The 15,567-nt window shown below is 40.9% G+C and overlaps 1 protein-coding gene across 3 annotated transcripts in view; it reads right to left on the reverse strand.

Moving 5' to 3' along the window:
• RPTOR (regulatory associated protein of MTOR complex 1) overlaps positions 1-15,567 on the reverse strand; it is a 347,409-nt gene that overhangs the window by 123,540 nt on the left and 208,302 nt on the right. For all 3 annotated transcript variants that reach the window (XR_010025185.1, XM_063120110.1, XM_063120109.1), the window contains exon 11: positions 4,142-4,243. Coding sequence is in view for 2 of the 3 variants with exons in the window: in XM_063120110.1 (XP_062976180.1) it covers positions 4,142-4,243 (102 nt within the window). In the remaining variant the exon portion in view is untranslated. The remainder of the gene's footprint in view (positions 1-4,141; positions 4,244-15,567) is intronic.

The raw sequence follows: 15,567 nt of genomic DNA on the forward strand, positions 1-15,567 counted from the left end.
GCACTACATTTTTCCTCTTCCTATTTGTAATCAACTTTATTAGAGAATGCCAAGTTCTAATATTGTGACTTAACTATTTGTTCCTATAAATTCTGTCCACGTGATTATCAATTTCACAACCTCTAACACATTATTTATCTTATTTATAAATCAAAACGTCCCAAATTCATAACCATTTCATTATAGGGAAGATGCTCAAACCATCTAATCTTTTGGGTTATCTTTTGTAACTTCTGGGGTAAATCTGGGGTAAATCTTCAAAAGAGTTTCCAAAAGAGCATGTACAGCATACTTCAGGTATGTGTATCTAGTGAGATGGGATTTTTATTTTATTTTATCTTAGACTGGCAAGACATCATATCAGAAATCCACCTTTGCCTCTTCTGCATATGGCCTTCTATGAATGAATGAATGAATGAATGAATTCAATAATACCTTTATTGAGTAAGTCTTCTGACCATTTCAAAAATCATATAACCATTAAGAACAAACATTACTTAAAATTTATGATTTAAAATTTTCTCCTTCTAGGAGAAGATGGGTAGACTGACCTAGAGACAAAACACTGTAGAAAATCGGGTCAGGCAACAACAGTGGAAAGATTAGAAGTAATCAATGTCTCCATTTATAATAAGGATGGTTTTCACATAACTGAATCATTATTTGCACATTTTGCATTTATTGTAACATAAATAATCACAGATGTATCCCCATTCTTTCTGCAGCGACACCAAGTGCATTGGTCCTGCTTGCCCTAAGTAGTTTGGATACACTTGAGGAATGCTTCAAGACTGGAGCTGCACTGAATTGTCATCCATGAAAATGCTGGAGATGAAAGGAGAGGCTTGGGGGGAAATTTCAGAAACCACCCCCTTGCTTGATTTTTGGTGTACTATTCAGCTCCCATTTGCAACTGCTTTTTGGTATAATTTCTGGCAGCTTTAGTGCCTTTTTTAAAACAACAAGAGGTTATCCCAGCCTGTTGCGGATTGAAAGTGACATCACACAGCCAATCTAAAGTCAAAATGAGGGTAGGAAGAACTGTCTTACTATGAGACACCAGAATTTTATAAGGATACTGTTGTTTTTATGCTTTTTATGCTTTTAAACTTAGTATATTTGTTTTTAATGTTTACTGTTTCTAACTTACCATTCCCACTCTTTTCAGAGTCCCTTCAACTATAGTTGAAATGGGTGGTTACATTTTGCATTGGCAATGCTTTTCACCACACACACTTGATTTTCAGCCCAGCCGTTGTCAAGACACAGCTAGTTACCATTGCACCAGCCAACACAAGTAAATAACAAAAGCAGAACTTTTGCACAAGCTGCACAGGAATAGCTACATTCATTGTTGAAAATGGATACAGAATTATTTCTTTAAAATTAGATACTCTGGAGGCGATATTTGTTCCTGAGTACAAAAGGATGTACTAAAAATCAACCAGACTTTGGTTGATAGCATAACTTGAAGGACTATTTTAACTGATATCTAGCAAATTCCTATCCCTGTCCAATAAGAATGGGAAAAGCTGTTTTTGAAACCAGAGTGATAAATATACAGAAAAAGCAGTGGATCTGGGATGTTGTTGTTTTTCAACGCATATGCAAATACCAAACCTTCTACTCAAAGCAAAAACAGATAAATTCATGGAGATTTTGGATTAAAATTGCAAGATACCACAGGTCAAACAGCAGCCAGCACCATTATTAAAAGGCAGCAGTGGATAAAACAAAACCTTCCTTTGCATCTGAAATTAGGCTTTGCCTCCACAGGGCAACTACTAATCCTATTGAGCTGTACTGGATATAGTCTGGAAGGCAAATGCCTCACCAAGGATTAACAACCTACTGCTCAGGCATGTTCTAGAGCGGGCAACAATCCTCCCCTGATAAGTTGTTGTCATCTCTCCCCCCTGCTCCTCCCACCCCGGGCCATTACCTTCTGCATTAATCTGATTCTGTCAAGTCTTTCCCAAGAGAACAGAGATTCTAAAGGGACTGCAATTTTTAAAAAGTCAATAAAGAGCCATTTACAAAAGGATTGTTTTGCTGCGACTAGGACAACCTGGCATAAATGCCTGGCATTGTGCCTAAGGCACACAAATGCTTATTTTCTCCGGGGAGAGAAAAAGAGAGAGGGGCGGGGGAAGAGAGAGAGAGAAGGGGGAAAGTGAAATCTCTCTTTTAGATCACTTGTTTAGATTTAGATACACTACACAAGAAGCCACTTCAAGAAACCGAAACGTCTACACACATTGACAAACTTAATTGATCACTTTCACATCATGCTTCAAATTAAATGAAACAATCTGAACTTGGTTGACCTAATGAATCCTGACTTTTGCACTCTGCTGACGTTTGCACCGGCGTAGTCACTTCTCTCCATGAAGCAAAGGAAAGCAGGTGGATATCTTAATAGTGTTGCAAAATTAATTATCAGTGCAGCCCTCAGGTGTCAAATCACTCGACAGATTTGATGCTGGATAAGAAATCTGTCTGTCCCTACTGCTTTGTCAGTGATAAACTGCCTATCTATCCACAGCCCCCCACTACCACAACAATCTCCTAGGCTTCAGAGGTTGTACAAAATGAAGAGCCAGATTCACAAAGATTGATGATACTGTCAGCCATGATGCAAGATAGTGGATCTATGTGGGAATGAGATTCCTTTCCTATTATAAGGGAGGAAAATGGATGCCCTTGGATAGGTAAAAGAATACAACTCCATTCCTCTTAGCAGGAAGAGGACTAGCTACCTCCAGCACACACACACACACGTCCTCAAAGAATTGCAGGAAATAATTTTGTTTTAGCCAGAATTAGCCCCGGACGCATCTTACAATCTGTATTGCACCTTGAGAAGCTAACTAATGTCTGCTATATTCCATCCTAAGTTACAAACTACAGACTTGAGGAGCAACTATATTACTTCCAGTTTTTTCACTCTCCCTTCCCATTTTGTTTAAAATCCTTCCTGATGAAGAGTTCTGGAGAACTTGAAAGCTTGCTCACAATTTTATGACACTGCCATTGATCCACTGTGGATTTTTATAATGAAAATGCTATATTTTCTGCATAGGAAAATGAGCAAATGTGAATCAATTTCAGTGTCGGGTTTCCTGGTCCCTCAGGCAAACACAGAATCTGGCAAACTGACACGGGACACACAAATCATTGAGATGTCTTTGTAGCATGAAATCTCATGGCAAAAGTTTAAATCTCACGTTGATGAGGATCTCAGTCACCTGACATTCAGAATAGATTATGACCATTTACTAGACGTCAAAGGTAAAGGAAAATAGTGATGTATTCATTTTTCTATGCTATGATGTGAAACTTCTAGGTTTTAGTTACGTAGTTACCTACATAAATTGCCTAGAACATTTATTTAATTTGAATAACTCTGCTTCTTGACTATAAAAAGCAATTAAATAATTGAGAGATTGAGAGAGGGGGGAGGGGCAGGCAGACAAGACAGATAACTAACAGCACCACAATTTAGGAAAAGTTGAGCAGAAATGTGCTACTGCTTTATATTCCTGCCAAATGACATTTGACCCTCACTCTGAACTAGACAGTTATTTATCCAGCCGATGTGGCATTTGGGACATTTTTCAGTCAGTCAGTCAGTGCCCTGACTCTTCTAAAATTGCATAGCTAAAAAGATCCATCTATTTAATGCTAACAAACTGATAGACAGGCAGACAAGTCCTTATTGTAATTAGTAGCCTGTAAATTGTGAATGGTAAGAGAGGAGACGAGCTCTTTCACGTAAGACTTGCTGATTCACAGATAAAATAAACAGGTGAAGGAGTTAAATTTTGTAGCATTGGCTAATAGCCAACAACCTTAATTTATGCTCAACTGAGGAGCATTTTGGGGTGGGCCAATGGGATTGTGCTTGTGTGCAATGTGTCTTTATCAGCAGAGGCCTAGCAAACAATCAGCTCCAATTAGTCTTGAATGCAGTCCACATAATTTATTTACCCAAACACCATCTGGCAGAGAGCAAAGCAGTCAGGGAAAGGCATGCCCGTAAATACACACATACAGAGCACGTTTGCAGCTGGCTGACTGTCCACATGTTTCAGCAGCCTCAGCTAAGCTAGCAGCCTTAACTCTTGCCAAGACAACTCACCTGCAGTACAATGGGAAGCTGTTCCGGTGGATTGCGGTTTTCTACTCCCATCGTCAGCCATACCTGAAACGCTGTTAGTTGTTCAGCAAAGAATGGGCTGTGCTGTTGGGGAAATAATGGGCATTGGTTCATTATAAGCTATGGTGACAATTGCATGCCAATGAAAGGATAACCCCACCTGAGTACAGCACATTAGAAATTACTCAATGTAGCATTAGCAAAAGTTTCCTCAAGGCTGCTATTAGAGACTGAGGACCAACTACCTAGACTTAAAGTATTATATCAAAGTTTTGAATGGTTAAACCAGCATGTGCATTGCCCACTTATGAACTCAACAGGGCACAAATTCGTTGATTTTTCTTCATGGATAGGCTTTCATGTATTTAGTACATGGAACTCATGCATTTGCCAGGTCCAAGGTGAAAATGATTCAGCAACAATGAAAAATGTATTTAAGAGGCTCACAATTCAGACATGCTGTTGTGTATAAATGGTGTTTGCTTTTTAAAAAGATAAACACTCATCTCCCCAAGGCTTCCCACCCCCTTTTCTTTTATGTATGCACAAAACACCCACTTTCTATGATATTTTAGGAATGTATTTTGTAACAAAGAAAAGTAAGGAAACTTATTATCTTCCAGATGATCTAACATCAATATATGGAATTCAGTGTCAAACTTGTTTGTAGTATCCTGTGAGTTATTGGAAGTCCTTTCTGAGGCCCTTTTCCTTACATTCTCCCACTTGTGTATGTATTTTGATTTATTTTATTTCTGTTGTGATTTATGGCTAATGTGGAAATAAAATTGAATTGAAAAAATGATGTTATTTATTCTTATGTTTATTATATTTGTAATACAATCTTAATAGGGTCAGGAGGCAGTGGCAATTCATCAATCACTGCAACTCTGAAAGCTGTGCACTTCAATCTTGGGCCTAATCTTGACAGCATTCCCCAAAGCATCCTCCCAACCACCCAACTAGATAGTGTTTCCTACCATGCAGGCAAGCAATGGTGAGAAGCATGTCACATCCATTTTCGCATTGCACTTTTCTACTTATAGAGCCAGAGAGAGCACCGTCCATCAAAATGAATGGGTCCCTTAACTGGTAGTCTGGAGGACCGTTTTGTGGACTAAGAGGAGTCTCACCATGACAAATGCTATGGAAGGCAGCATAATAAAACAGTGAGAAATCAGCACTTAGGCAGTTTTAGACACAGGAACCATGGAAATGTTCATAAAAAACTAGTCAATTTGAGCCCTGGTTTTCAGAATCACACAGAGCTTCTGCTGTTTGAATCATTGAGAGTCAATGGACGTTGTACAACTAAATTTTTGTACAAGGTATTGTGGAAGAGCAAGATTACTATGCCCAAGACTAGAATGAAAATAAGATCAGGAAGTTAATCACATTTGTGCAAAGCAGGATATCAAAAGACATAGAGGATTTCCTCTCTGAATCAATAAATTTACAAACCGATTTGAAAAGCCATTGCTTAGTGGAATATAGGATGACTTATGAAAAAGGTTAACAAGCATAACACAAGATGGGTTTTTTTAGAGAGCTAAGGAGGGTCTCTGTGTAAAGGTTGTCATTTGGGAGTCAGTTGGAACAGCTTCCATGTTACATATAATAATGTGGAGAGTGGCAAGGCTACCCATCTGGATTGCTCCTCTCAAGTGGTAATTTTCTGTGCAACTACCAGTCATTCTTGGAAGTGGTTTGAAAACCTTTCACACAAAGGGGCAACCTGCATGGTGAGCCTTTCAACACCTTGAAGGGCTTGCACCTAACGAGGAGCCACTGGTGGCTCATTGTGATGGCTGCTGCCATTTTGAATATTCAAGTCACAGCAGGGTTGCACTGCAACTTGTCGTTATGTGCAAACCTGTTGTTGGGGTGGTTAACAAGCCACTTGCAACTCTGAAACAGGCAATGAGTTCTGGGTGGCTTGTTAACCACCCCAACAACTCACCCTCGCCAGACTCACATGTAACAACGTGCCCCCAATACAGTTTGAATATTTAAAATGGCAGCCACTACCACAATGAGAGACCCCACAGGGAAATTCACCTATGGAGGCTTCTAGTTACATACACCAGCTGTTAAGTTATGAGAAGTGTAATTGTGAAATTGCTTAACTCAGCCATGAACAACATGATAGGAATGGGCTGGGAAAAGTTGATGACCACTGCATATTGCTACCGTATTTCTCCGATTCTAAGATGCCATCGATTCGAAGATGCACCCCATTTTTAGAGATGTTTATTTGGGAAAAAAGGGCCTTAGAATCGAAGAAATACTACTTCCCTCACTGCCCAGCCAACCTCCTCCCCCCCCTCCGCGCTTTCTTCTAATGGTTGTGTCCTTTTCTTTTTTCCTTCTGTGTGAGAAGAAACCACCGTTTGCGTGGGAAGAAGGGGGGGCCCGTAGAAACAAAGAGTAAACAATATTTTCCGGCGGGGAGAGAGAGGAGAAGACGCAATTAAGGAGCTAAAACGCTTCTCTCTCCAGTCCCGCGTCTGTTCGATCGGTTCTGTTTAAGGCGCTCCAAATTCTCCATAGGATCCGGCACTTTACTTGTCGGTGCACCAGGGGACGACGACACGCGAGTAAGTCCCGTGGAAATCGATGGAAATCGATAAATTTAGGATTTCCGAAGCACTTTCAGGACTAACAAAAAACCAGGCGCTTACCCTCCCAGCTCCTCCTCGCTCGCGGCTGCTGCAGGAGCTTCCTCTTTTCCTCTTACTGTATTTCTTCGATTCTAAGATGCCATCGATTCTAAGACACACTCCATTTTTAGAGCTGTTTATTTGGGGGGGGAAAGTGCATCTTAGAATCGAAGAAATACGGTAGTTGTCCTGCTCAGTAATGGGATGACAGTTTTCAATTGTAAAAATAATGCCAGTTATTACTAACAGTGGATGTCATTGCTCTAATCTTTGCAGGAAACAGTCTTTGTGACATTACATCCACACCCACAATCTCTCAAAATACAATGTTGTTTAAGGGCTACTGGAAATTCTAATTCAGATCAATTTTAGTAACACAAGCAATCTATTAAAAGGTATGAAGAAATTATCATGAACTGTTTTCCCCATTTCCTTTTCAGAAGCAATCCCTGCAGAATACCCAAACTTTTCTTTAAATCCTCTGAGTTCCCGAAGCAATTTGGGGATATGGTGTTTCTGATATGTACGTATCTACGCATGCACAAACACAGAAATAGGGACCATTCCCCTTTTAAAAATAACTCATGCCAAATCCTCCTTTATGAACTAATGAGAGTCAAGGCACCTTTTGAGAAGGAAACAGAGAGAAAAACTGAGGGGAAAATGGGATGTGCACATGGTTCCTGGGGTCATGGCCCATACCTCGTCTACATATGCAAGAGAATCAGGTGATCAAGCTGTCTTATCTCTTAAGACAGCAGGTGAAATAAAGTCCCCTATTACAAGCAGACAGAAAACCAGGAGAAAAGAGACTAGCCTGGATTAGAATTCGGTCTTGGAATGCTCTCCCTAGGGAAGCCAACCTGACACCTACTTTCCTGCCTTTTCAACACTGTTCCAAGATAGTTTTGTTCTACCAGGATGTTGAAAAGATCTGCATTTTAGTCCCCAAGGTTTGGTTTTAACACACCTGTTCCTCTCAGCAGTTTTAGCTTTTACAATTTATGGTGTATTTTTATGGTAATCCACAGGTATGTTCCTGCTTGACTTTTTATCGGTGTTGCTTTTTAAATTGTTTGTGGATTTTATTGCATTTCATTCTGCTCCATTGTGCCTAGAGAAACTTTGTCTATGAGATCAAATAAATAAATAAATAAAATCTCTTTCCTTGAGGTGCTAATTTTTTTATATTCAACTTCTTTTCACCAAACCATGACAGCCCTCACCTGCAGCCTGAGTGGATGCATACAGTCTATTCTGCCACCTCAATCTACTTTATGTGTAGACCATCACTATGACATAGAATATATACAGTGTCCCCATACCACGTATCCCTACCATCATTCTCCTCAATTATAAATCCCATCTGCTTCAATTTCAATATTAACCTAGGTGATCCATGCTAATGTCAATGGATGAAAATACAAAATGATGCCATTCTGTGCATTGCTATTAAACCTCAAATGTCGAGATTGCAACTACAGCATTTGTGAAGAATTGTCAGACTTGTAGGATACTCTGCTGCAGATTCCCTTGCAAATAGAGAAACTGAGTGTGGAAGAAGGAAACCACTGGGCACAACAGTTTCTGAAGCTAAGGCACTGAGAGCGTAAAAGGCATAAAATAAAGAGAATATAGTCATTAGACTGACCAAAGAGCAGCTCATGACTGCAGGCTGCAGTTGATCAAAGAGTACTATATAGTGACAACCACTGATTCAGATGGGGCTATCTCAAACAAGTTAATTTGGACTTGACTGACCCCAAATCAACTTATTTCAGCTCATCCTGTAAGATCCTGTTTTACTCCCAATGACATTAGGAGCATGACAAAATGCTTCCTTTGCTCCAGCACTATCCCTATAACACTGCCCAATTTCTTCCTTTCTCAAATTTACCCCAGTAAAGCAGGAAGGAACTTGCAGGAGGATTGGATCCCAGAAGAATAGCTCTCAGGCTTAATGCTTGGATGTTTCTCTGTTGTATCCAGGAAGCATTGTGAATTATCTTTCTCATGATTCGCAGAGGCAATGGAGACTCCTATGAATACTTATGGAAGCATTTAGGCTTGGCCCTATTCTGAGCTATGTTCCTGTCATGTTCAGAAAGATGGTTATGAGCACATAACATCACTGGGAGGCATCCAGTCCCAATCCTTCCTTCCATGATGCCACAAATGCTCTATTTCCCAGATTTACCCAAATTATTATTTCCCAAATTTACCCTGGTAAGGGAGATAACTGTTTGATCGTGTCAGGAAGCACTGGAAATTCTAGTTCCAATGATTCCCCGTGACAATGAAGGCCAATCCCAGACTACCAGGGGAGCACACATAGCAGCTTGATGTCTATCCTGAACTTCCGGATGTCTCGCAGGGAGTGGGGGAGCACATACAGGGGAGAAGGAGGGGTGTAGAACCACTTTCACTCAAGAGCTGAATTCCATTTTGAACTAGCTCTTGGGGATTGCATTCCAGTGGTAGGCAATGCCAAGAGAAAAGGGGCAGGGTCAAAAATACCATCTTATTTTAGCTTAAAGCTCTTACTGCGAGTAACTAAGCCTTAAGGGAGGCATTTCAACCTTTGGCCCTTAGGACTGAGGTTTTGAACCCCTGGCTTACAGCTTGTTAATCACCTATATGACTTGTCTGAGTCTTAAGATCAGCACTGGAAGCTCTGACCCACCTTTAGCAGATATCCAATTGGTAAATGCTAGGGAGAGGGCCTTATTAGTGATGGCAGCACAGCTTTGGAACACTTTGACAAGCCCACTCTCTTCCCATCTTTAGATGGGCACTGAAAACCTTTTTACACCTGAAGGTGTTTTATGACTGATTTATTGCTGTTTTAATTAGATAATCTATTTTTACTGGTTTTAATGCTGCTACATTTTACCTAGTGTATTTTATTGCTATTAGATATAAATAAATAGAAACAAGTGGGTCATGAAGTTGCACGACTTCATATTATCTTGGCATGATTACTAGTGTTATTGGATCATTGAAATGTATTCGCAAAGTAGCGCTATGCTGCTGCAGTCCAGGTTGCGCGATTAGGAATCACTCCTTTTACAACAGGACCTCCCAGCAATAGTGCCACAAGTCTTACCACCTCCAACCTACTACTTTCCTGTTTATAATGATAGTATTTGGGGGCATAAAACCCAGAAGTAGGAACATATCTCAAAAAGTTATGATTAGACTGGACTGAAATCCTAAAGTTTGTTTTTAAAGGCTAGAATGTGAACAGCAAAGGGATAGTGTCCTATAAAATCCTCCCCAACTCAGCACCCTCCAGATGTGTTGCACTACAACATGCATCGTTTACCAACCAGTATGGTCACTGATAGCGGAGAATGATAGGATGTCACTGGTTTTTCTGGAGGACACTGGGGCCATAGCTAGACGGGGTGATATCCCGGAGCTATCCCCGGGATCATCCCTGTGACGCACAGGGGATCCCGGGATCAGGAAGGTATGATCTCTCCCTTGCTCCAGGATCTTGCCCTGCCCTTTGAGCCTGCTTTTTCTGTGGTCTCAGGCTGATCCCGAGACTGTGGAATGTGTGGGCGGGCATCGCAGTTCGTCCCGGCTCCTCGTGGTTACTTGTGAGGAGCTAGGACCCGCGCACGGGGTGCAGAGCTCCTCAGGAGCTCTGCGTCCATCGGGGGTGAGGAGGGGGGAAATTATTATTTTCTAAAAACACGCCTACCTTTGAACACACAAGTGCTCATGCACATCTTCTGTTTGTTTTTAAAAAAGAAAATGGCAGGCGCGACGTCCTCTCCCTCCGAGGTCATCGCGCACCGCTTGTAAACAGAGGGGGAGATCTCACGATAAAAATATTGCGAGATCTTCACATCTCCGTTGCACAATATAAGGTAGGTCTAGCTGAGGCCTGGGTTGGGGAGGCATAGAAAAAGGCACATGTCACAAAAGACTACGTGGTCCACATTTTATGACTGAGTGTGGAATAACCCATCATCAGTTGAAGGAGTTAATTGTTTCTTGTGCCTTTGCTTCTCTCTGTGGAGCATCTTATCCCTCCTTACCTTACTCCACTGTTCATGAGCTCTGCCTATTAATTTGCTCTAGGCACACTCACTGTGGTTGAAACTATTTGTGCTTTAACCTTGGGAAGCTTGCTATGACAATGTTTAAGACACTCCGTGTGAGACCATTTGACATATGAGATACTGACTGTGACGTCTGCCAGCCCAGTTACAAAACTGAATGACTAACCTTAATAATACTTAAATTCTTTCCCCCCTCGTGGCTAACGCTCGAGCCTCCATTAAACCACAATTTCTTATAGGATTACTGCTGGCTGGCAGAAGCTAACTTAGTCTGGTGCACTGTAATTCCTGATGGATTGGAGAGCAAAATGTTGATTAGGAAATGGCGGGTTAGGATCAAGAATGTTAGTAATGTTCAATTCACTGTGTGGAAAAGCAATGTAATAGAAAACTAAGCCCCTCAATTTCACAATGCACACAGAGTTTTAGGATGCAGCTGTTAACACAAAAGCTGACTAACAGCTAGAGGCCAGCAAAGGCAAGGATTTAATGGAAAGATGGGCTTCTTTCATAGACTATATAGAAGGCTAGGAATCAAATAGGAGTTGGCAAAATGAATTGAAAACATAATCAGGTGCTTAGCCAATTGTTTGTTTTTCAGAATTCACCAATCTCTCAAAAGAGAAAAGGGAGAAAAGGTAAATCCTTATGCAAAATTAAATAAACAATATTTACAAACCAAAAATACATAACCCAGGGACAACATATAAGGGCAACATATTCTTTAATCTATATATGGTTCATTTCTAAAGCAAAAAAGGGCTATCTTATTTTTGGAACATGTATCTATGGTGCCAAGATATTGGAAACAGAGTGGCCATATTGAGATAATTTTTCAAGCACAGAACCAGAAAAAAAAATATAGTTCTTATTCCTGATTAACCAAGACAGTGATCTTGGGAACACATTTTTAAGAATGGGTTCTGCATCAGAAAAGTGTTACCGAGTAGAAAGGTTCCAAAATCCACCCCATACCCCTCACCCCCAACCCTCTAGCCTGATTCAGATATAATACTGCTATTCCAACAAACTGGAATATGATACTTGCTACTGACAAATCCTGAAAGCAATGTTAAATAAATAATGCTTGACAAATAACAGACAAAGATTCACAGCTGTTTTCAGATCAGTTAGATCTGATGAGTTAGATCATTTGTTATATTTCTATCACTAGATTGCAGGCACAAACTGCAGAGATATTGCATGCCAAGTACAGGTTGTATTGGAGAGTCTTCTTTAAGAAATGTCAAAACACTCTTCAGTAGATTACACATTATTTTCTCCTTCTGATCATTAGTTTCAAGACTTTAATCACTTGTACAGGAAGAATTCATTTTTAAAGCAATAGATTGTTGCTGTCATTGCTAGCAGACTCAAAGGCAATTTTTATAAGACTAATAAATTTCTATTGGGCTCTCATCCAGTCAGTGTTATATATCTAGATGCATTTTTCCAAAAAGCTCTGAGTGTCACAATAGCCACCACGAAGGGACTTATCACACATACATCACTACCTTTCCTGTTCAAAGTTCTGGAAATTGCAGTAAGGGCTGGAAAATAATTTTCACCCCCTTCAGCATTTTGGGGGGGTGGGGTGTGCTTTATAGAACTGATCTGTTTCACACCTACTTTTCCTCTATCACACATGTTCACAGCTCAGACAGTCTTCTGGGCATGTGCTATGACTGAATCACCCTCTCTCCCAAACTCCTGAATGATTCCTTTCTTCTGCAGCCTGTTATGCTTCCTGAACCAATAGTCAAAGGGCCCATATCTCACATATTTCCCTTGCTACAGCATTCTGCAGGCAATCCCAACCTTTATTGATATTTCTCTTTCAAGTACATTTATCCATTTTTTTCTTGCTGCCCTCTGGAAAACACTACTCAATCCAGCTCTCCTTAAAAACCAGCTTTTATTGCTATGTAAACAGCAATCTGGAAATAGTGCACTCTAATGACTCAATAAATTATGCATTCCTACCCACCAAAGATGGCCACCGATACATGCAGACATACTATTTTGACCTTCTCACCAGATGGAAAAAATAATGTTCCTCTCATCATGCTTGCCAGGTGACAAATGCTTCTTTTTTGATTGAGAATGTGGCCACTGCTCAATCACAACATTCCATTTGACAGGATGAATTAAATGGTGGGTACTAATTAAAATATGCAGGAGTCCAAGTAGAAAAGCCTTCAATACAACTAAACTACTTCAGAATGCACATTATTATTTGTTTATACCCTTATGCCAAAATCTCCCTCTGCATGGAAAGGTTTATATACCAGTGTTTTTCCACTCCAAATTTACTCTTTTGCCCTTGAAGTCACATTTCCCTCTAAGGGTTTATCCTCACAAACATGCATCCGGAAACCCACTTAGTAAAAGTATGCAAACTTCTTTATTGCAAACCACTGTTCTCAAAGATGGATTGCATAAACAAACTGGCCATGGGGAGGGGTGGGGGTTTAATTTCTCTCTCTCTCTCTCTCTCTCTCTCTCTCTCTCTCTCTCTCTCTCGTGTGAGTACATGTGTGTGTAGTATATATTTAGAGTAATGTGACTTGAATGGCTAAGCTTTACCTATAAAGTGGAAAGTATGTGTGCGTCACATATGTCCTGAAATGTTTACCCACTTCCACATATGGGACTGCCTTAATGCTGTTCACCCAGACAGGTCTTTGTGTACATTGATAAAAAATCTAAAAACATGAATTTGGGGTTCTTAAGTTATCTTTAAAGGATTTAATAAAAACCTAGTTTTATGCTACAACTCCCAGCATGCCTTGGGTGGAACTCCCAGCATGCCTTGGGCGACAGGCCAGACTTACCAGCCTTTGGCGGCCATTGTGATTTCTAAGGTCAGTCAAACCAATTCCACATAAAAGGAAACAATCCACATAAATGGGCTGCATCCATTTGCGGTGCCGCCTCCCACCTGCCATGTGTGGTTTTAAAATCATAACTAGATACAACAGCGTGTCTTTGAGAGCCCGAACTCTGGACATGCTCAAAGGCACCTCGTCCTGATATCGCTGTTTTCTCAGAAACTGAGGGAAGCACTCATGCAGCCTTCACCCTTAAGAGGGAGGGAGGGAGGAAAGAGAAGCACTCTGTGCATGCCCAGAAACAAGCTTGATGAAGGAGGGCAAGTGCCCAGCCGAGACCCAGCCCTTCAGTACAGGCTCCTGATGGAGCATTTTGTGGGTGACAAGTGCGGGCTGAGGCAGTCCCAGCAGGACTTGGCCAGAGTTGTGGGCATCCACTAAGAGCTGAGGACATGGCCACCTGAGGGCTGCCAAAGGCATGCTGGGAGATATAATACTGGCAAGTCACTATCTTTCAGTCCTGACTCAGCCCCCACTTTCCTGACCTCTTGCTAACTGACTTTCTCCAACTGCCACTCATCCCACCCACCATTCCATTCCAGCCTCAGCTATCAGTCATTCCTCCATTCACTCTTCTGTTTCAATAGTAAAGTCAGGCTTTACATAAAAATCATAAACTTTATTCAGTAATTCTTGTATCTGTCTTGGAATGTTGTGGTTTAGTTATAAGGGGGGAGGGAGAACTGCAGCATAAAAAATCTCATCAAGTTAAAAGACCTTGGAAAATATGTTTTTTAAAAAACTTGGCACTTAAAAGCCATTAATGTAGTCACTAGGCAAGCCTGCCTAGGAAAAAGAAATCCTTAAGCAGAGTGCTACAACTAAAGAAGCCCGCTTTCCCACCACACCTCAGATGTGTTCAAAGATTAACATGTTATTCAGGGAGCTAGGCTTGTGCCTACAGCTCCCAGCATGCCTTGGGCATGAGGGAAGACTAATCAGGTTTTGATGGCCATCATCTGGAAGTAGCTCGCCAGCCTAGGCCTGAAGGGAGAGCGCCTGGGCTGGCTGGAGCAGAAGGGAAGGAGGTCGCAGATCTGGGCCCATCACCAATGGCAACGAACAAGCTACCCATGAGTCAGTCAGTCAGCCAGCTCCCTCAGAGAGAGAGAGGGTGGGTGGGGGAAGAAAGTAATTTAAACTAGTTACCTCACAGGCCTAGGACTGCCCTACCTTGCAGGTGTTGTGGTGGTGGAATTTAACAAATACAGTACATGGAATGGCTGGGGTGCTTTGAAAATGGCTAATCTAACACAGTCGGACAGACATAAAATCATAGTTCTGCATCAACATGGCAATTCTCAGCAAGCAATAACTCGCCTAACCAGATTTTCAAGTTGTGGAATCAGGTATGCTGATGGTGGAATTTAACAAATACAGTGCATGGAAGGAAACTGTACACAGATTGGCTAGAGTGTCTCTAGGAGAGGTTTGGGAAACAAACCTGTGTTCTTCTGGCCATCTCACAAGATATCAATAACTTTTTGGAAAGCACAAGGAATTCTTGTTAGTATTTAATTGTATTTGTAACAACGTTTATTTGTATTTATTCTAATGTTATATAGTGTTTTTCTGAGCAAATAAACACTTAATACCCAGATACAAAACTTTAAACATAATTTTCTTGGGTGGCCTAAGACTTTTGTATATAAAAACGAACAACTAACTTTACCCTGAATAAGTTAAAAGGTGAAAAAATAAGGAAGTGGAGGTACTTTATGAGCTAGAAGTGTCTCTGCTTTAATCAGAGTATAGGACTCCCATGAGGAAGGAAGGAAGGATAG

This window comes from Elgaria multicarinata, chromosome 3 (genome assembly GCF_023053635.1).
Source record: "Elgaria multicarinata webbii isolate HBS135686 ecotype San Diego chromosome 3, rElgMul1.1.pri, whole genome shotgun sequence".
NCBI lineage: Eukaryota > Metazoa > Chordata > Lepidosauria > Squamata > Anguidae > Elgaria > Elgaria multicarinata.